This window comes from Belonocnema kinseyi, chromosome 10, assembly GCF_010883055.1.
Source record: "Belonocnema kinseyi isolate 2016_QV_RU_SX_M_011 chromosome 10, B_treatae_v1, whole genome shotgun sequence".
NCBI classification, from domain to species: domain Eukaryota; kingdom Metazoa; phylum Arthropoda; class Insecta; order Hymenoptera; family Cynipidae; genus Belonocnema; species Belonocnema kinseyi.
The window spans coordinates 30,397,355-30,418,533 of NC_046666.1; the positions used below are offsets into that span (position 1 = coordinate 30,397,355).

General features: G+C 28.5%; 1 protein-coding gene across 1 annotated transcript; it reads right to left on the bottom strand.

Moving 5' to 3' along the window:
• Window positions 1-236: 236 nt before the first annotated feature.
• On the bottom strand, window positions 237-9,827 carry LOC117181794. Its single transcript, XM_033374762.1, has 4 exons — window positions 9,374-9,827; window positions 3,304-3,474; window positions 3,146-3,235; window positions 237-1,021 (listed from the first exon to the last, which is right to left on the bottom strand). Exons 1-4 carry the CDS (start codon window positions 9,557-9,559, stop codon window positions 842-844), a joined length of 627 nt encoding a protein of 208 aa, XP_033230653.1. The 5' UTR covers window positions 9,560-9,827; the 3' UTR covers window positions 237-841.
• Window positions 9,828-21,179: the final 11,352 nt, after the last annotated feature.

Below are 21,179 nucleotides of genomic sequence, written 5' to 3' on the forward strand. Positions count from 1 at the left end.
TTAAATTTCCAAAAAATATAGGCGGATTTAAAACAGAAGAAGTGAATTTTCAACGAACAAAATTTTCCCACTCAATACAGAAAAAAATTTCATTTTAATCAACATAATTAAATTTATTACCAAAATAATAAAACTTGTAAATCAAAAAGAATAAAATTCAAACAAACAAAATAGTTAAATTTTGACCAAAAAAAATTAATTAGAAAAAAAAACGTTAAATTTCCAACTAGTAATAGAATAGTTAAACTTTCAGTAAAAAAGTTATTAGGTTTTAGAGATTGAAATGAAATTTTTGTTAAAGTTGAAAAAAATCGGGAATAAATGAGAAACTTTAAAATACCTTCGATTGTAGCTTCGTAATTTTTACCGTGATAAGATGAACAGTCCATTTTTAAAAAGGTGTGTTTTTCCATTTTTAAGCAAAATAAATAATTATAAATCGAATGAAAACAACTAAAAAACGGTTCAGCCACTTTTTTGATTTTGACGTTAAAATACATAAAAAAATCTTCCTGAGCCCGGATTTGAACCTGGAACACCACTATACATAAGTGGAACATTAACCAATTACGAAACAGAGGCCTAAGCAAATCTTTTCTTCTTTTTCATATCTGCCTTTTATTTTAACTGAGCCTTTTCTTATTTAAAAAATATTTGTCAAATGTAACCATTAATTAAGCAAGCATTAATTAAAAACTGATATTTAAAATTTGTTTTTCAATTATTTCAAAAATTTCAGAAAAACCCAGACTTGTCGGTGCATCAAATACAAGCTTTTTCTTTGTGTGTCCATACAAGTAAAAAAAACACTTTTAATTAAGGAGCCCTATTAAAATTAATTTTATTGGGCAGGTCCGTCACTATTTATTTTTGTATTTATAAATTTATTATCGCCACTTGACTCATAGCGTTGAATTGGCCAGTATCGCTGATCTTCATTTTCAAAAGTAAACCTTTTTTTTCGTAAACATTTACAGTAACCATCCGAAGCATAGCATACCATCGAAAAATATCCACAGAACTGAAAGAATAATATTTTTATTACTATTGTTGTTCAATCAAAAAAAAAAATTATTATTCAGGGTGGCCGTTTTATTTTCAAAAAAAAATCGCGGTCGTTTCCCGGTTTTCTCCCGGTCATTTCCAATTTTGAATTTAAATAATCAATAATTTACACGTAAAAATTTCGAATAAACTCCCGAATTAAAAATTTTGAACTTTTACAAATTGTAGAGTTTAAAGATTCAGATTCAATTCCAAAAATGTAAATCGACGTTTTCATATTCAATGCTCTAAATTAAAAAATCAATCGATGAATTAAAAAATGGTTAATATTATACCATTTTAAGCAATTTTAAATTTAAATTCTAGCTCAAAATTGGTCAAGAATTGAAAATTCCCTGTTTTACTCCAAAATTTTAATTCTTTTCGAAAAATTGTCGGTTCAAATCCAGCATTTTAATTCTTTTCAAAAATTCTCCATTTCAAACACTTGTAAAAATTATATTTTGTTTTAAGATTCTCTGTTTCAATATATGATTAAAATTTTTTTGAAAATACCTAGCTTTAACACAGAATAATAATTTTGTGTGAAAAATTTTTCATTGAAAATCGTTTTTCTCCTGGATAAATTCCAATTCGAGCTCCGAATTGTTTAAAAATTTTAAATTCCCTGTTCAAATCCAGAATTTTTATTCGTTAAGAAAATTTTTTATTTCTACTCAGAAATAAAAATCTTTGGACAAAATCCCTGTTTAAATGAAGAATTTATTTTTTTCGAAGATTCACCATTTAAACTAAGAATTATAACTTTTTGTAAAACACCCTGTTCCAATTCATAATTTAAATTTTGTTCGAAAATATCTCTTTTCAACTCAGAATTATAATTTTGTTTAAAAAATTCATTTTTCCGTTCAGAATTGTTATTCTCCTATATCCAACTCAAAATTGATAAATTGAAAATTCCTTGTTCAAATTTCAAATTTTAATTTTTTTTCGAGAATATTCCACTTGAACTAATAATTATAATTCTTTTTTTTCAATTCCCTGTTCCAAGTAGAAATTGAGTTAATTTTTGAAATTTCCATTTTCAAGAAAATTTATGACTTGCTGGGATAAACACCAGTTTCAAACCAAAATTGGTTTAAATTAAAAAATGCCCTGCCTTAACTCAGAATTAAAATTCTTTGGAAAAATTTCAGTTCCAATATAATTTTTTAAGAAATTGGAAGTTCCCTGTTCAAATAAAACTTTAAATTATTTTAATTTTAAATAGTTTAAAAATCCTTAAAATGCTTCGAAATTTAAATTTAAAAATCTTCTACATTTATTTTTTAAAATATTGTAAATCGTAATAAAATTTTTTGAATATTCTCTTAAAATTAGTTTATTAAAATAAAAAATTATTTTAAATTTTCCCACAAAATGTTTTTAGTTTTTCGGAAGACTATCAAAATTCTAAAAAAGCTTCTGAATTTTATTTTCGAATAATATAATTTTGTTGACACACGTAGACACTTATTTTAAATAATTCGCACTCATTTCAAATTTTAAATTTATTCTGAATTTGATCCATTCTTCTAAATATCTCTTAAACTTACTCGATTTTTTTATAAAAATAAAAGGTGTTCAATTGTTATTTATACATTTAAATTTAAGAATTTGATTTAAAAATCAATTTTAGTCAAATAGAACAATTAAAATTGTAACGTTCAAAGTTTATTATTTTTTTTTTTTCATTTTTAATATTTAATTTATTATTACTGATTTTTATTGAATATTCAGATATTTCTGAATATTAAGTAACTTTTTTTTTAAACCGAAGAAATAAAATAACATGTTTTAAAACAGTAATATTTTAGAGTGAAATTACATTTGAAATTTAATAGAAGCCTTTAATCATAAATATAATATTTTGAGGTTATTTTAAAATAAAAATTTATATCGCCGTTTATCATTTCCCGGTTTTCCGTTAAAGCGGTCACCCTGATTATTGCTATTATTATTAAAAATCTGAATAATTATTTTATTTTTCTAAAACTAAAACTCTTAGCAATAAATAAAAATTATTTTTACTCTCAGATTATTCCACTTCTATTGTTTTCTCTAAAATTATATGAAATTTATAAATTAAAAATTGACTTACTATCTGAACAATCACAGGATAATTAATAATAACAATTAATGTGGTGAAGAATCCATATAGCATACTCCACGTCACGCAAAATACTACTTCCTGAAAAAAAATATATTTTATAATTTTGATTGCCCAATTGTAATATACGAGAACAAAATTTTATTTACAAATCTGTAATCCTTGTCCTCGTTTTTCGATTTTTGAATTGTGTCTAAAGCATTGCTCACGATGAAGATAATTGTGAAGATCAATCCGAGCAGTGAAATTATGAAGAAAAACAAGTTGGTAACTGCAATTGGAGCTGACGTGGTGTAAATGAAACATGCGAGGTCCGAAAACTGAAAATAAAAATTCCGAATTCTAGTTTTGCCTAAATAATTAAAAATAATTCTAATGATTATTAAGAACAAAAACATTTTAATCAGAGTTATAGAAAATTAAGAAAAAAGTTGTGAAAAAAATTTCTAGCTCCACTGGGGTTCGAACCCAGGTCTATTATATGTGTGGCCTGATGCTCTTACCTACTAAGCTACTTAGATACAAGAATATTTTTTAAAAATCCTTACAAGTCGAATTCCGACCCCATTTATTAAAATTTGAAGATTAAATAATAATATGTTAATTTTTTGTCGATATGGTTTATATGAACTTTTTTTAATACTGATTATTAATTTTATAAGCTTTGAAAAAAAAGCTTTTTAGTAGGAATTTAAATTGAAAGGGTTGAGAAACAAATATTTTCGTCTGTTTTTATAGCTTAGTGGATAAGAGCATTTTACCGGAAATCTTAGAGATCTGGGTTCGGATCGCAGAGGTGCCACAGATTTTTTTCACAACTTATAAAATTAATTATAAATATTTAAAAAAAAACTGATTTTAGACGGTATTGACAAAAAACTAACCATCGTATTATTTACAAACATTGTCCAGAACCAAAATTTAAAAAACAAGTGATCCATTGTGGCAGTTATCAGGAATATTTTTATATATATTTTTTTTATAAATATGTTAATTGGGAATTTAAAATAAAAGCATAGTTAATTTTTGGTAAAAATTTTTAATTATTGAAAATATTAGCAAAAAATACATGTATGTTATAATTTAACTTGGTTAATAAAACATTTATTTATAAAAACATCAATATTATTAATAATATATTATTATTACCTCCAAAAAGAGTCATTTTAATACATCTGTTCAAAAGCTAAATAAATTTTAAATTTAAAAATCATGATATTTTCGAAATTTACTACCTGGTATTTCTGTTTTTGAAATTTTTTCTATTTCAAATAAAAATTATGCACATATTTTGTAGCTCAAAAATATTATTTTGAGGGTATAATTAAAACAGAAAAACTTAAATAAAAATATATTTTTGGATCCTTAAAAATAAATTGTTCCAAAAAGAAGTACTTTGTGTTTACAATTTCGTAAAAATCTCAACTTTTTCAAAAATTATTTTTATCTGAAGTTTATTATTATATTTTTAATTTTCAAGAAAAGTTTCCTGTAATGTTTGAATCCGGAGATAAAAGTGTTTAATTTTCAAAATTTAAAAACAGCTAAAGATAAATTTCGAAAATTTGAAAAATATCAGATATTATCCTGATGATAAACCAGACCTTTTTCTCCTTGTCAAGAACTAAATTAGTGCATTACTTATCACAGTATTTAAAAATTCCTAAAAAGAAAATATTTCATATAAAAAAAATTAGGAAAAATTATTTTCTAATATGGGAAAAATCCCGAAAAATAAAATTTTTAACAAGTAATGATGTTAACAAACATGAAAATCACCGATAATAAAAAAGTCGCAAAATAAAATTGCTTGAAATTTAGAAGAGGTCTTTAATACTTAAAACCATAATTTCGGACATTTCAAATTTCGGGTTTTCAAACTTTGTAAATTATATCATTTTGAGAATTCGAGATTTCTTTAAATATTTTTATGTGTTGGTATATTTTCAGTATATTTTGTAGCAATCGGAATTTTTTTCGGTAAAATGATATAATTCTGTCTATATTCTATTAAAAGATTGTTAAATAATAAAATATAAATAATACATAAAATGAAATTCTTTAAATTGATAAAAATATTTTTATTGTATGTATTATTGATATTATTATTTATTTGTTATTAAGGCATTATTTAATTATTATTTAACTTTAACAAATAAAAAATTTTTCTATTTTAAATCACTGACTGAATTTAAGCTATGAGGCTACTATTTATACTGATTTATTAATCACTTTCACTCATTCTTTAGTAATACAAAATGAATTGATAGATGTTATCCAGTTACTGATTAAATTATTGAAAAATTTCACTAATTAAAATTTAAAAATTATATTCGGGAATTTTATGTCATGACAATTTTTTATATTGCGAATATTATATTTTTCGGGAATTTTTTTTAGAAATTTTTCTAACGAATCACGATTAATAATTTTTATAGTTAATTATAAATAAAACTGATTTAAAAAAAATATATAATTTTGAAACATTGGTTTGAAAAAATAAAATATTTTTAATTCAAAAAACCGTGATACTTTGATTCTAAACTTTATTATTTGTTTGAAAATTTAACAATTTTCTTTCAAAATTACATTTTGCTGTTGAAAAGTTAATTGAAGTCTTTTCTGGGTGAAAATTCAACTACTTTTTTTTAAATTTGTCTTTTTGATTTTAAAAATTCATCTACTTTAGTTAAAAATTAATGTTTTTTTGTATAAAAATGCAACTGCTTGCATAAGAATTCAACAATTTTTTTATATGTGATCCTTTTTGTTGAAAAATTCAAAGGTTTTTTTTTTTAATTTAACTATTTCCTAAAAAATTCACTTGCTTAAAATGCATATTATCGTATTTTGAAGCCAACTAATACATTTTGTAGATGTACATTTAACCATTTTTTTAACTAGTCTTTTTTTTAGTGCATCTGTTTTGGTAGAAATTTCATCTTTCTTGAATATAAATGCAAATATTTGGTGGAAAATTCAAAATTGTTGTTGATAAATCATTCACTTTCGTTGCAAATGAAATTTTTATGTTGAAAATTCAAGATTTCGTAGAAAATTAACTTCTTGCTTGAAACCCATAATTTTTTATGAAAATTCAGAATTTTAGTAGAAATGTTAGCAATTTTTGATGAAAATGAATCTGTTTATTTGAGAATTAATATTCTTCGCTTGAGGATTAAATTATTCTGTTTGAAAATTTTTATTGAACCTCTTCTTTAAGGAATAATTTTTTTGTTAAAGATTAATATTTTCAGCTGCAAATTCATCTCTTTAGAAAGTTTAATTGTTGTGTTAAAAAGTGATCTTTTTCAATTGAAAATTTAACTTTTATATTTTCTAGATGTCAATTTTTTATTAGGGCATTATTCAATTCTTATTTAACTTGAATCAGTTAAAATTTATACTAATTTGAATCAGTGACTAAATTCTAGCTATGAGTCTACTATTTTTATTAATTTATTTAGTCAGTTTTACTGATTCTTCAGTAGAAATAAATCATTCTTAAGGAAAAATAACTAATTATTAGATCTAATTCAGTTCCTGATTGGTATAAGTGAAAACTGTAAGAAAATTAAAATATTGGATTTCAATGCCGGATTTTCATAATTCGAAAATTTTTTAGTATCGTAAATTTGCGAAATTTCGAATATTATTTTTCTGGGAATTTGTTTGAGAACTTTTATAGTCTAATCATGATTAATAATTTTTATATTCAATTATAAATGAAGCTAAGTTAAACTAAGATATTATTTTAAACATTGACTAAAATAAAAAAAGAATTTAAATATCGTGAAACTTTGAAGATTTTTTGTTAAGGTAGCTGTCATGCCAAAAGTCAGATGTCTGAAAAAAATAGTTTTTCTATTATTTTAAGAATCAAAATATTATAACTGATATCATTTAAAATAAAAAACATTATTTTTTTAGAAGAATATATTAAAATTCACAAAAAACATTAATTTTAACCATGTTTTTTGCAATTAATTTTTTTGACCGATTTTTTAAAAATAATTTTGTTTTAAAAAATGACGGTTTTTTCCGGGAAAACATTCTCTAAAACTCTAGTGGTTCTAATTAAAAAAAAAAAAAACTAAAAAATATTCAAATATAATTATTAGTTTAAAAAATTTTTCTTGACAAAAATTGTTCGAACGATTTAGGGCCGTAGAAGAAGCCATACAAAAATTTACTTCTAAAATTACAAACAGTGGAATTGTAAAGAATGTTTTCCCAGAAAAAATTAGCCATTATTTATCAAAATGCAATTCTTTTTCATAAAATAGTAAAAAGGGATGGTCTAAAAAAATTCAACTGGAAAAAACATTGATTAAAATTAATGTTTTTTGTTGTGAATTTTAACAGGTTTTTTATAAAAACTAATGTTTTTTATTTGGAATGACATCAGTTATAATATTCAGATTTGAAAATAAACCTCTTATTTCAACTTTTTTGTACAGCTATTTTGCATAAATTGATTTTCTTTAGTTGTTGTTTTTAAAAAACATCTTCGCAATTTTTAATATAAATTGAAAAAAAATATATTAAATTAAAATTTCAAAAAAATTGCGCAATTTTCTTTTTTTAAATTTATGTTGGTTTAAAAAATCTACTTTAAAAAATTTTAAAAGTGTATAATAAATTAAGACATATGTAGTAAATTAAGCATTTTTTGCGAATTCTTGAATTTGATTAAAAATTCGTCTTTTTTTGAAGTAAATAAATTTTTTTGTTTAAAATTCTCAAATATTGAACAGAATTCGTTTTTTTCGGTTAATAATTAATATTTTTGTGCAAAAAGTCATCTTTTTTGTTATTGAAAGTTCAACTTTTTGATTTAGAATTCTTAAATTTGATTGAAAATTCGCATTTTATGGTAGTAAATTAATCTTTTTGTTTGGAAATTCATCTTTTTCTTTTAAAATTTTAATTTTTTAATTGAAACTTAACTTTTTGCTTAAAGATTTTAGAATTCGATTGAAAATTTCGGTTTTTTGATAGTGAATTAATATTTTTGTTTTAAAGTGTGAAAATTAGGTTTTAAAGCTGAACTACTTTTTTTAAGAATTAGAAAAAATGGTCTTTTCGAAAATTAAACTTTTTATTTGACAATTCATGAATTCTATTGAAAATTCGTCCGTTTTGGTAGCAAATTAATTTTTTTTTGTCAGAATCCTTGAATTTTGTTAAAAATTCGTTTACTATTCGTTAAAAAATTAATAATTTTGTTCAAAAATTTCATCTTTTTTTAATATGAGATTTCAACTTTTTGGTTAAAAACTCTTGAATGTGTTTGAAAATTCGTCTGCTTTCGTAGAAAATCATTTTTTTTAGAACTCTTGAATTTTGTTACAAATTCTTTTTTTTTTTGTTAAAAAAATCTTTTACTTTCAAAAATCATCTTTTTCACTTAACAATTAAACTTTTTTCTTATAAATTCTTCAATTTTATTGAAAATCTGTTTTTTGGTAGTAAATTAATGTTTTTTTTTAACGTAGATTTCATGCCAAAAGTCAGAAATCTGAAAAAAAAGTGTTTCTATTATTTTAAGAATTAAAATACTATAACTGATGTTATTTAAAATAAAAAACATTATTATCTATGAAAAATATTAAATTTTACACAAACAAAAACATTTATTTTGACCAAGTTTTCTTGCAAATTAATTTTTTCTGAGCGTCACTTCGTACCAATTTTTGAAAAATAAATTGCGCTTTAATAAATGTCACTCTTTTCTCCGGGAAAACATTATCCACAACTCTAGCGCTTTTAGTTTTAAAAATAACTAAATAATCTTAATATAATTATTAGTTTCAAACATTTTTTTCAACAATGTTTTAACGATTTAAATCCATATAAGAAGCCATAAAAACCATAGAAAAATTTACTTTTAAAATTAGTAACAGTAGAATTGTAGAGGATGTTTTCCCGGAAAAAATAAGCCATCATTTATTAAAACGAAATCATTTTTCATAAAACGGTAGGAAGCGATGATCAGAAAAAATTCAGCTACAAAAAAAGGTCAAAATCTAAAATTGAACAGTTTTTTCTTTAATAATGTTTTTTATTTGGAATGACATCAGTTATAATATTTTGATTTGACAATATTTCTTTTAGGTCAACTTTTTTGTACAGTTATTTTGCACTATCAAAAATTAAAAAAGTGTATATTAAATTAAGACATAATTAAATAAATAATATAATATTCTTATCACTCACGATTCTTAAGAACAAAAGCAGTCCTGTACTACTATTTTCAAAGAAAAATGTATCTGTATTATCACCATCAGGATTTAGTTTTTCGCAGGTTGCAGATTTCTCACTTGCTTCAATTCCACTACTTATCACTTCATCTAATTTTTTTTCCACTTTGCGAGATTCCATTTTTAATATTGGCGGTGTCATGGTTATCTTTTTTAATATTAAGCACCAGTGCACGGTTTTTTGTAAATAAGATTTTTTCGGAGAGCAATTCTATTCACAACCTCTCACTACACTGCCAGAACAAAAATTAGAGTTTTCATTCTAGAAAACTACACACATTCCTTTGTTTCACTCACGATAAGGCACGCAAATTGAAATGTGGGAAACCCAGATAAGGTTTATTTCATAAAACCATAGTTCGCATACGTAATTTGATAGAGCACGGTCGATCGAGTTTCGTGTGTTTACATTCGTGGAATGTTATGAATCGCAGATCGTGCCAATATTACGTCATCGGATACAATTGCATACTTAGGCCATCACAGTAAATCCCTGAGATGTTCTATCGAGACCACTATAAACTACGTTTTCACTTTAGAGGGGAGGGGGTCACAACAAACCTAGGAATTCCTAAACCTTATTGAAAATTCTTCTTTTTTGTAGTATTTAATCTTTTTTGTTGACGATTCTTCAGTTTTGTCCAAATTCGGGGTTTTCAGTAAAAATGTAATATTTTTGTTTAAAAATGTGACAATTAGATTTTAAAGTTGAAATACCTTCTTAAGAATTAGAGAAAATTTCTTTATTTCTTAAGAAATTCAACTTTTTGGTTGACATTAATAAAATAACCAGTGGGCAGAAAATTCGGCGACGTCTTTACGACGTCTTTACGACATCGTTACGACAGCTATATGACATCCTATGTCCATATCGTTAAGGTGTCTTTACGATATCGCAGACACCGAAACGACATAGACATATAACGTCGTAAAGTTGTCGTAACAATGTCGCAAAGATGTCGCAAAGATGTCGCCAAATTTTGTGCTCATTGGGGAATTAATCCTTTATGTTGAAAATTCTTCAACTTTGTCAAAAATTCGTTTATTTCGGTGAAACATTAATATTTTTGGTTAAATATCTAAAAATTAGGTTTTAAAGTTAAAATACTTTATTTTTAATAATTATATTACTACTACTAATGCTTTAACTTTATTAATTGTCTTTCTTGAAAATTAAAAAAGTAATATTTTGCCCTTTTTTCTACAGGTCAATTTGTTTATGGAGTCAACGCTCAGTAGGCACAAAATTTGGCGACGTATTTACGACATCGTTACGACATCGTTACGACATCTTTACAACAACATTACGGCATCCTATGACCATGTTGTTTCGGTGCCTTTGCGATATCGTAAAGCATCGTCAGATCATACGACTCATTTACGATATCGTAAAGGCACCTTAACGACATGAACATAGGATATCGTAAAGTTGTCGTAAAGATGTCGTAACGCTGTCGCAAAGACGTCGCCAAATTTTGTGCCCAATGGGCGAAGAATATCTATCCGATGACTTTTTCCTATGTTGCATTGTAAATGTACAAGAACTATTAATCATTCAAATCATTTTAATTAAGATATTAGGAGTTTGCATTTCTTTCTACAAGTAAATTTGTTTTCGAAGTCAACTAAGAATGTCCCCTTCGGGCAAAAAATTTGGCGACGTCTCTACGACATCGTTACGACATCTTTACGACATCCTATGTCCATATCGTTAATGTGTCCTTACGATATAGTAATTGAGTCGTATGATCTGACGATGTCTTTACGAAATCGCAAAGGCACCGAAACGACATGGACATAGGATGCCGTAAAGTTGTCGTAAAGATGTCGTAACGATGTCGTAAAGACGTCGCCAAATTTGAATTAAGAATTCGTGAATTTTATTGATAATTCGTATTTTTTGTAGGAAACTATTGTTTTTTGATTATGATTATTGAATTTTGTTCAAAATTCGTTTTTTTCGGTAAAGAATTATTAAATTTGTTTGAACATCTTTTTATTTTAATTGAAAATTCAACTTTTCGGTGAAGAATCCTTGAATTTTATTCAAAGTTCATCTATTTCGGTAGTAAATTATTCTTTTTGTTAAAAAATTCATCTTTTGTAGTTGAAACTTCAACTTTTTGTTTCAAAATTCTTAAATTTTTCTGAAAATTCGTCTTTTTGGTAGTTAATTAATATTTTGTTTCAAACTTAATCTTTTTTAGTTGGAAATTTTACTTTTTGATTAGAAATTCCTAAATTTGATGAAAAATTCATATGTTGTTCTGGTAAATTAATCTATTTGTTTGAAAATTCATCTCTATCTTTTAAAATTCAACTTTTTTCTTAAAGATATTTGAATTTTATGAAAAACTCCTTTTTTTTCTTCGTAATTAATAATTTTGTTTAAAAATTCACCTTTTTTAATTGATACTTGATTTTTTTGGCTCAAAATGCTTAAATTTTGGTAAAAATTCGTCCTTTTTGGTAGTAAATTATTCTTTATGTTGAAAAATTCATCCTTTTATTTCAAAATTCAACTTTTTTAGTTGAAGACTTAACTTTTTGTTTGGAGATTTTTTTAGTTTATTGAAAATTCTGTTTTTTGATAGTAAATTAATATTTATGTTTAAAAATGTGACAATTCGGTTTTAAAGATGGACTATTTTTTAAGAATTAGAAATTGTTTTCTGAAAATTAAACTTTTTGGTTGAGAATTCTTGAATTCGATTGAAAATTCATTTGTTTGGGTAAAGAATGAACTTTTTTTTATAATTCTTGAATTTCTATAACAATTTGTTTGTTTTTTTTTTCGTTAAAAATTAATCTTTCACTTTCAAAATTCACCTTTTTAGTTGAAAATTGAACTTTATGCTCGAAAATACTTCAATTTTATGGAAAATCTCTGTTTTTTTGTTGTTGTAAATTTATCTTTTTGTTTAAAAGTTCAACTTTTTGTTTAAAAGTTCTTAATTTTTTTGAAATTCGTCTTTTTGGTGGTAAATTAATGTTTTCGTTTCAAAATTAATCATTTTTAGTTGAAAATTCATCTTTTTGGTTGTGAATTCTTGAACTTTATTGAAAACTCATCTTGTTTTTTTTTCACGTTTATAACACTTTTCCCATTCATTTGAATAATTTTCGGCCTTAAAGTACAGCCAGAATCTTTCTCTACGTTCTGGCACCACCCAGAAAACAATGTGACGGCGCTAAGCCTGCATGGTGCGTGCACGATTTTCAGAATGATTGATACCCCGTGATGTCAAAAATTGTGACTGATGTGGCCTCATATGCGGCAAACGTCGTGCCCGCACGCGCATGTCGGTCAGCTGCCCTCACAATCTAACCTTACATGCGTCGCATATGCTGCGCACGCCGCGTCGGCACGCGCGTTTTGGCAAACCGCCTTCGCATTATTATAATAATTTTAAACATTTGTTAATACTTGATGGGCTAGATCGAAGATGCAGACATAAATATGTGCCCTTATTTTATCCGGCCCCCTGATTATTCAATCAGCTTAACTTCAGGAACAATTAAAAAAAATTTATATCAACATATTAAGCAATATATTTCAAGCAACATTTCATACATAGATTTAAACCCTTTGATAGGTATAGTGCTCATATTTTTAGCAGGTGCTATATGTTCTAATTAATATTTAAATCACTTAATAAAAGGGGCGAGACATTAAGTTTTGCTCCATTTTGTTACTGTCAAAAAAATTTTGTTTTTGATCAATAATTTCACGATTAAACGAACTTACCTGTAAGTGAAGTTCGATCGCAATTATATGAAGTCCTCGCTCAAATACATTACACTGTAGTATCTCATCTATCCGCCAGGCAGCACACGTCTTTAGAATCCAAAAAAGGCCAGTAGCGCCCTCTATACCCCGAGTGGCCCAACTACTTCATATTTTAGAGTGAAAAACTAGCGATGAAACTTAAATATGGGGAACAGGAGTGAATAAATATAATATTGATTTAGAATAGTGTGTTCCCAGTGGGCACAAAATTTGGCCACGTCTTTACGACATCGTTAGGGCATCTGAAAGACAACTTTACGACATGCTATGTCCATGTCGTTTCGGTGTCTTTGCGATATCGTAAAGACATCGTCAGATCATACGACTTATTTGCGACATCGTAAAGACACCTTAACGACATGGACACAGGTTATCGTAACGATGTCGTAACGATGTTGTAAAGACGTCGCCAAACTTTGAGCCCATTGGGAGACATCTACTCCGCTTTTAACAAAACATTTTTTAACCCATCTACTAAGAGTCTGGGTACTAATTACATGAAACGGTTTTTTGATAGATACGAAAAGCTGGTCACAGTTGCCTCTTAAAGCCTTGGTACGATCGAGGTATAATAAGATCGTAGATACTATGCATAATCTAGGTCTATCTGTGAACCTTTGTAATTGTAGAGACGGCTAGAGGCGCCCTGGTCCAGAAGTCTTTACATTGTCGGGAACGGTAATTAATAATTCATTCATGACTCTCTTAGTATTACTTATCTTCATTTTTGTCAAAGTCTGCGCCCTATGAGCAGTGCATAACGCAAGGATCATCGCTGTCTTAAAAGTTAAATTTTGAAAATTAGCAATATCAAGCCCCTCTAAATAATCTAAGACAATGGAAACTTTTCAAGTTAAGGCATATTTTGGCCTTGAGGCCCTTAGCTTTAAAACTCCCTTAAAAACTCCCTTAAAAAATCTAGTATCACTGGGGTGCTCGCCCACCCGATTTTCCGAAATTAATGAGATTGCACTCCTATAGGAGTTCAGCGTGGCATAAGAAGCCCCTGCAGAGAACCGTTCTGTAAGAAATGTCAAAACCCCCCTTGGTCCAGTGTCCAAAAAATGAAGATGATGTGCTTGCATAAAGTCCCTCTAAAGCTTTAACGTGCTTCTGTATTGTTTTAATGTGGATTTTCTGAGCGAAGCTAAAACTATATCCAAAGTCTGAGTGGGAATATTTTTCTTTGCGAATGCTTCCTGGATACTCTGCTCACAATCAAACTCAAGTGCTCTGAACTTGGATGTGGGAGAAACTTAAACGGTGATAACAACAAATCTTTGTTAGCTTTTAGAATTATAGGTTTACCTAACATTAGGCTTTCGAAAAGTCGAAACCAGGGCAGATTTTTCCAAAAGGGTACTACTAGAATACCATATGCCTGTTCTCGTTTAACTTTGACAACTGCCTTGAGAATCAAGGAAAAAGGTGGAAATGCATAAAATTAAAAATCTGACCAAGGAATTGTTAAAGCATCCACATATAAAGAGTTTTTCTCTGGTTTCCACGAAACAAACTTTTTACATTTTGCGTTGTACTGAGAAGCAAACATATCAATGTTGAGCTCTCCGAAATTTTTAACAATTAATAATAACAATAGTTTAATTCCCACTCAGTGTCAAAATTAGTAATTCGAGACAATCTGTCTGCAACCACATTATTTTCTGATGGAATATACGATGCTGGTAAAATAATTCTCCTAGCTTCGGCCCATTGCCAAAAGTCTCTAGCAAGTTTTGAAAGCTTACCAACCCTGATGCCACCTATTTTATTAATGTATGAGAGTGCAGTTGTATTGTCTACCCTACTCAAAATTTGAGAATCTATAATATCTAAATCTAAGGACTGTAAGGCTATATTGACTGTCAGTAATTCTAAATAATTAATGTGATGTTTCTGTTGCTCTATAGTCCAAAACCCAAAAACTTTACTAGTACCATTTGTGGCTCCCCAACCAGTAGTTGAAGCATCCGTAAAAATAGTCATAGCAAAGGATACATCATTAATATAATGGATACTGCCCTTGATGGTAGCCTTGAACCACATTAATTCTTGTTTAACCGACTCAGATACGTTCATAAATTTATTGAAAGAATAATTCTTGAAAATTAACTGAAAAATCTTTTCTTTTTCTAAAATTTTGGTGTATAGCCAACCGTATTCAACTGCAGGACAACAGGAAATCAATTTACCAATTAAGTGTGCAAAATCTATGGTTGTGCAAGCTTTAAATTCCAAGAAGTTTTTAACTAAGAAAAGAATATTATCCCATTTTTCCTGAGGTAATTCAATAGCGTATTTCTTCGTATCAATGATAAGCCTTCAGAATGTACCTTCAGCAGTTGGCATTAAATTTAATTTTTGGTAGTTAATGAAAAATCCTAATTCTTGTAACAAACAGATTGCCTCGTTAACATTGCGTGTACATTTATCGAAAGTACTTTCTATGCACAAAATATGATCAAGACATATTACTGATGTAAGGCCCCGATTTCTAAGAAATTTAGTCACTACCTTCGTTACCTTAGTAAATAAAAAGGGTGCATTACAAAGTACAAACGGAAGGCAAACAAATTCGCATAAAATATTATTAAAACGAAATCTTAAGTATTTTATACTTCTTGGATGAATATGAATAGTTAGGTAAGCACCCTGCAAATCTATGGAGCTTAAACAATAACCCTGGAATATTAATTGTTACGCAGTTCGAAGGTCCTCCATTTTAAAATGTTGTGTTACAACCCGATTATTAAAAGATTTTAAATTTAGAATAAATCGACAAGAACCGTTTGGTTTTTTTCGCAGAAAATAGTGAGATACAAATTGACCTTTGCATTCGGAGCATCTAACGATAGCTCCATTATTAATTAGAGTCTGTATAGCGACTTGCGTATTCCAAAATTGCTGTTGATTTATGAAAAGATTGTACTGTTGCCTGTTTCTGAAAAACAGCCGTTGTCTATGACGTCCTGTTAAAGGAGTAGTGCACCCCACTTGACTTGCTAGTGGACATCTCGCAAATGGAGTCCTCGAGTTTAAATTTTGCTTCCCTGGAGTTTGTGCGCCGGGCTTAGTAGGCAGTTGTACCTTAAGGTTCTCTCCTAATGTATTTACTGCCTTGGCTTCTTTAATCTTTTTCTTTAACTCCTTTCCGTACACAAACTCATCGATCTTAGTTTCTTTTAAAACTGCCTTGGTTTCTCTAGATAATCCAGGTTCAATGAAGGCCTTTCGAGAATTAGTTTGTTTGTAAATGAACGCAGTTAAAAGTGTCGCAGAATCACATAAATTGGTAAGGAGGCTTGGCAAATCCACACCTTCATCTTTGCTTTCATAGATCGACGATATTATTTCCCCAATAAGAGATAAAGCTGAATCTGCAAACTTCTGAACTTCCACCATATGGACGTCTCTAGCTAAAGCAGACTCCTTCATAGTGACTGAAATCTGTGTGTTTAGTTTGGCAGCTGCAAATTATTTGAGGCAAGCATATTTTTTATTTAGAGATTCAAAGTCTTCCTTCTTTAGGCTTTCCTTGGAGAAAAATTCCCAGCGCTTAAGAAGTTCCGCTCGACCTGACATCTTTAAAGCTTGACATTCTGTCGGATCCTCGCCCAGCTCAGGATAAAATCATTTTTCAGACCACTTTACACAATTTTTCTCCAGAAACAAATTCATAAGATAAAGTAGAAGCATTTAGTCTGACCTATTGGCTGTTTTGCCATACGTGCAAACTCTATAAGTATGTTTATGTTTTGCCACACAAGCAAACACGAAGGAGACTAGCTCAGACTTGCAACACAAGCAAGCTTATTTAAATTTGGCTTTGTCTTGCCGCAGAGCAACCTCAAATTCATAAATAAATGTTATCTCGATCTTGCCGCTCACATAGGCACAGAGATGCCGGAACAGTGACTCATATTACGCCGGCTAGTGCAACTGCGCAAAAAATGTGACGCAAGACGCAAAATCTGCAATTACTCGATTGTCGCCAAAACCCCAAAGACGAAGATGCTCGACAAAGTCTAAACAATTTAAAGAAGGAGAAATGTCTCAATCAAATATAGCCATTCTGCGTCCATAGTTTCCTTATCCCCAGAGAGATCCTTAAAGAGATCCTGGCTCTCAAAGTCCTGATTTTTCGACGAATCTTTTGTTCAATCTTCGAAGAGATCATCCTCTCTTGAGTGTGAGGAAGATTTTTGATCAGTTTCCGACTTTGACTGTTCAGAGGCACTCTCGGACATTTCATCATAAATCTTCTCCTTGCACAATTCTCGCACCTCATCATTTAGTCTTCGAATTTTCTGTAAATCTCCTGCCACTCGCGGTCTTTTATTACTGTTTTTGTCACTCATATTAACAAAAGAGAAAATTATTAACAGGAAGAACTCTCAACACGTGCTTAACCTCTCGCACACGAAGAAAAAAGTTAAGTAGTTGGGCCACTCGGGATATAGAGGACGCTACTGGCCTCTTTTTGAACTCTAAACACGTGTGCTGCCTGACAGACAGATGAGATACTGTAGTGTAATGTTGAAGAGCAAGGACGCAATATAATTTAATAATAAAAAATTCAAGTATTACCTAAGCCTTATGAGAGGGGAAAGCAGGTTTACGCATATACTTATATTTTTAAGTATTCCTGATACAAAAATATTCTAACAAGAATATGGAAGATTATTCTTGCGTAATACTTGATTGGCCCCTTATTTAAAAATTATTTTTTCGAACTTAACATTGGAAAGGTTTTATAACATTATTCTATAAAAATTAATTTCCATAATTAAAATGAAAAAATTCGAATATTACCTTCATAATAAAAGCGTTTATAACCTTCAATTCTTCTTTCTTGAAAAAAAATCTTTCTAAATTTTAGAATATATTTTGTCAAATTCTGCAGCAATTATTGATAAGAATTATGAATGTTTGACTTTACAAATTATTGCAAATCATTACAATATTATGACAATCTAATTCAAAATCGAAAAATGTTTTATTTTAATAGATATTTTTTAAATTTCGCTTTACACAAAACCTGCGATTTGAGGACACATAATGGCCACATACTGTACTGCACGTCATGCACACTCAGTGGGCTCACTTTAGGTGAACATTTATCACCCTCAGCTTGTGCGGACACAGTGATTACGTTCTTGGCGACACATCGTGCTCACACGTCGTGCGGCTATCGTGCGCCTTCATTCATTGTTATCTGGGCACTGTTTCTGATTGTTGTTTGTCCGTACGGGAGTTTGACTTAAGTACAAAAGGAGATTTAGCAAAATATTAACAAATATTAATGTCATAATTTATGATGCAGACGAATTTTACACAGGCAAAAAAGACATTGTTTAAAAATAATTTCTATCTGTATTCCAGAAAACTACTGCATCTAATTAAAAAAAGTAAGCTGATAGAAAAGATTTGTATAAAAACAGTTTTTTGAAAATCATGTAAATCAGAAGACTTTTCAATTTGATCAGTAGTTGTCATTTTCTACGAGGGAATAGCGTTACTTTTCATTTGTAGGAATTACAGGTTATAATTTACTTTTTCCGCTTAAAACTTAAACTATTCTGGTGAAAAGTGTTCGAGTGACTTAAACACAGTGAAAACGTGATGAATAAGTTTTAGTTAGTGACTTGTTTGAAGTAAATAAGTTATTAAAAAGTTCTCTGTTTTTTTAAATAATTTTTTTTGGAATATAACAATTATATTAACATTGAATATTTATTACGAACTTTAGAAGTGGCGCCATTTCGTAGTTCAGGGCAAGTTAAAAATTGATAATGATCCTATCTAATAATATAGAAAAACTTAGAACAAATATTTATTCCACTTAGTGGAAATTGTAAAAAGGAAAATGAAAATAAAAAAACTTCCTTGGATGAAAATTCGTTTTTTTTTTAATGTTATTTATTTATTTTGTAAATAAAAAGCTTACAATTTCCAATTAAAAAGTTTTGTGACTGAAATTTTCGCTGTTAAATTTTTTGTTCCGAATCCATCGTTTGGTTTGAAAAATAAACTACTTGATCTAAAGTAGAACTACATTCTGAAAAATTCAATTTTTGTTTTGTTTGAAGAATCATTATTCTAGTGGAAAATTCAACCATTTCGTCGTAAATTGATTTTTTATTAGAAATTCACATGTTTAAGCTGAAATTCAAATTTTTCAAAAAGTTCGTAATTTTGGCTCAATAATTCAACAATTTGCTAGAAAATTAAAATATATATTTTTTTAAATCTATTATTGTTGAGAATTATGTTTTGGCTGGAAATTCAATTATCATGTTAAAAACATAAAGTATTTGCTTAAAAATTAAATTATCCATTTGAAAATTTGTTTTCTTTGATTGAAAATTAATTTCTTCTAAAAACTTAACTAATTCATTTTAAGTAGAAAATGTATCGTTTATATGTTCAAAATTAAACTACTCGTCTAAAAGTGCATGCTATTGGTTGAAAATTCGTGTACTGAGGTAAAAAATTAAACTTGCTTGTTTAAAATTCATTATTTTGGTTGAGAGTTTAATTAGTTGGTAAAAAAATTAGAGTTTTTTAGTTAAATTCAAGTGCTTAAAATTCTTTTTTTCGCGCTGAAAGTTAGCTTAGACGTAAAATTAAACGATTTTATTTTTCGTTGAAAATAAATCGTTCTTGGTTATAAATTCAACTATTTAGTTGCGAACTCATCTTTTCGATTAACAATTACCTTTCTTTTTGGAAATTCTTCTTTTCCGGTTCAAAAGTTTCATTAAAATTATTTGACCTTTAAGCTCGATAATTTAACTACTGTAATGTATACCTGTATGGCCCCTTGTAACATGTAACCATACATCCTATGCCGCGGACTGGGCCCTGCATCCAGGCGTAACGTAGCGCGCAGGTGCGACATTCGCACCCACGCGAGAGCCTCGCTGGGAGTAGATCCACTGGGCACTGAGCCTAAAACGGCATTGGTGGGCTCGCTGGCGAACGAGGGTGGTCCAGGTTCACACTGGGCACAAAACTAGGATTTTTAATCTTAATACTTGACATTAGTGTAATCTTATTCGGGGCATATTGCATGGAATGGTGGTTGCACTATTCAGGTCTGATGTAAGTGTTAGGAATCAAGGCATCCTTTCTAGTTAGATAACAGATTTTTTAGGGCGTTCGTTAAGGCCAATTCAGGCTAGCCGTTCTCGGTTGCGGTTCGCGGGTTCTCGGTTGACAGGTGCAGCTCACTGTGCCGATTCAGCTTATACGATTGTCATTCTCACGCATGCGCGGTTAATAGATTAAAGTAACGTCAGTGACGTGCAGAAAGCTCGAGAAACAGCTGACAGGCCTCCTGGTAGTGATGCAATATCGAAATGAAAATATCGATATTTACTATATCGATAAATCGAGCAACCAAATATCGATGTCAATGATATATCGGCTAAAAATGTCGATATAATCGATATTATCGATATTTTTCTAATTTTTACGAATATTTTGCTAATAATTGTTATTAAATAATTCCCAATAAACAATTAAGTAACAGTATTTTTAAAGCATTTATTTATATAAAAATTTATTCATATTTGTATAAAAATAAATTTATACGGTTTCTTTTACGTAGATAAGATAGGACATGGGGCGGCGGTGCTCTAGGGGGCAACCCCCCGCCTTAGAAATCCACCAGGGAGGGACAAAGTATTAATTTGCCCCCCTCTAAAATTGATAAGAAGCCTTTATAAAGTATAAAGTATTATTTGGAAAATCATTGAAATCTTTCTGAAATCTGCGAAATATTTGATACATTTTTGCATTATTCGGCAATATTTGTAAAATTATTCAAATATTTTGGAAATTATTGCAACCGTGTTGAAATCTGAGAAATTGATTTTATCTTTTTTATTTGAGAAATAATTTAAGCCTTTGTGAAATCATTTAAATATATCCGAAATCTTTAAAAATAAGTTTATATTTTTGGGAAATC

Bases quoted from the DNA above. Each gene is read 5' to 3' on its own strand.
- LOC117181794 (XM_033374762.1), bottom strand. From the start codon at position 9,559: ATGACACCGCCAATATTAAAAATGGAATCTCGCAAAGTGGAAAAAAAA. The intron at 3,236-3,303 runs GTAAATAAAATT...ATTTTTTTTCAG, and splicing joins AGGACAAGGATTACAGATTT to GAAGTAGTATTTTGCGTGAC. The intron at 1,022-3,145 runs GTAAGTCAATTT...TTATTCTTTCAG, and splicing joins ATCCTGTGATTGTTCAGATA to TTCTGTGGATATTTTTCGAT.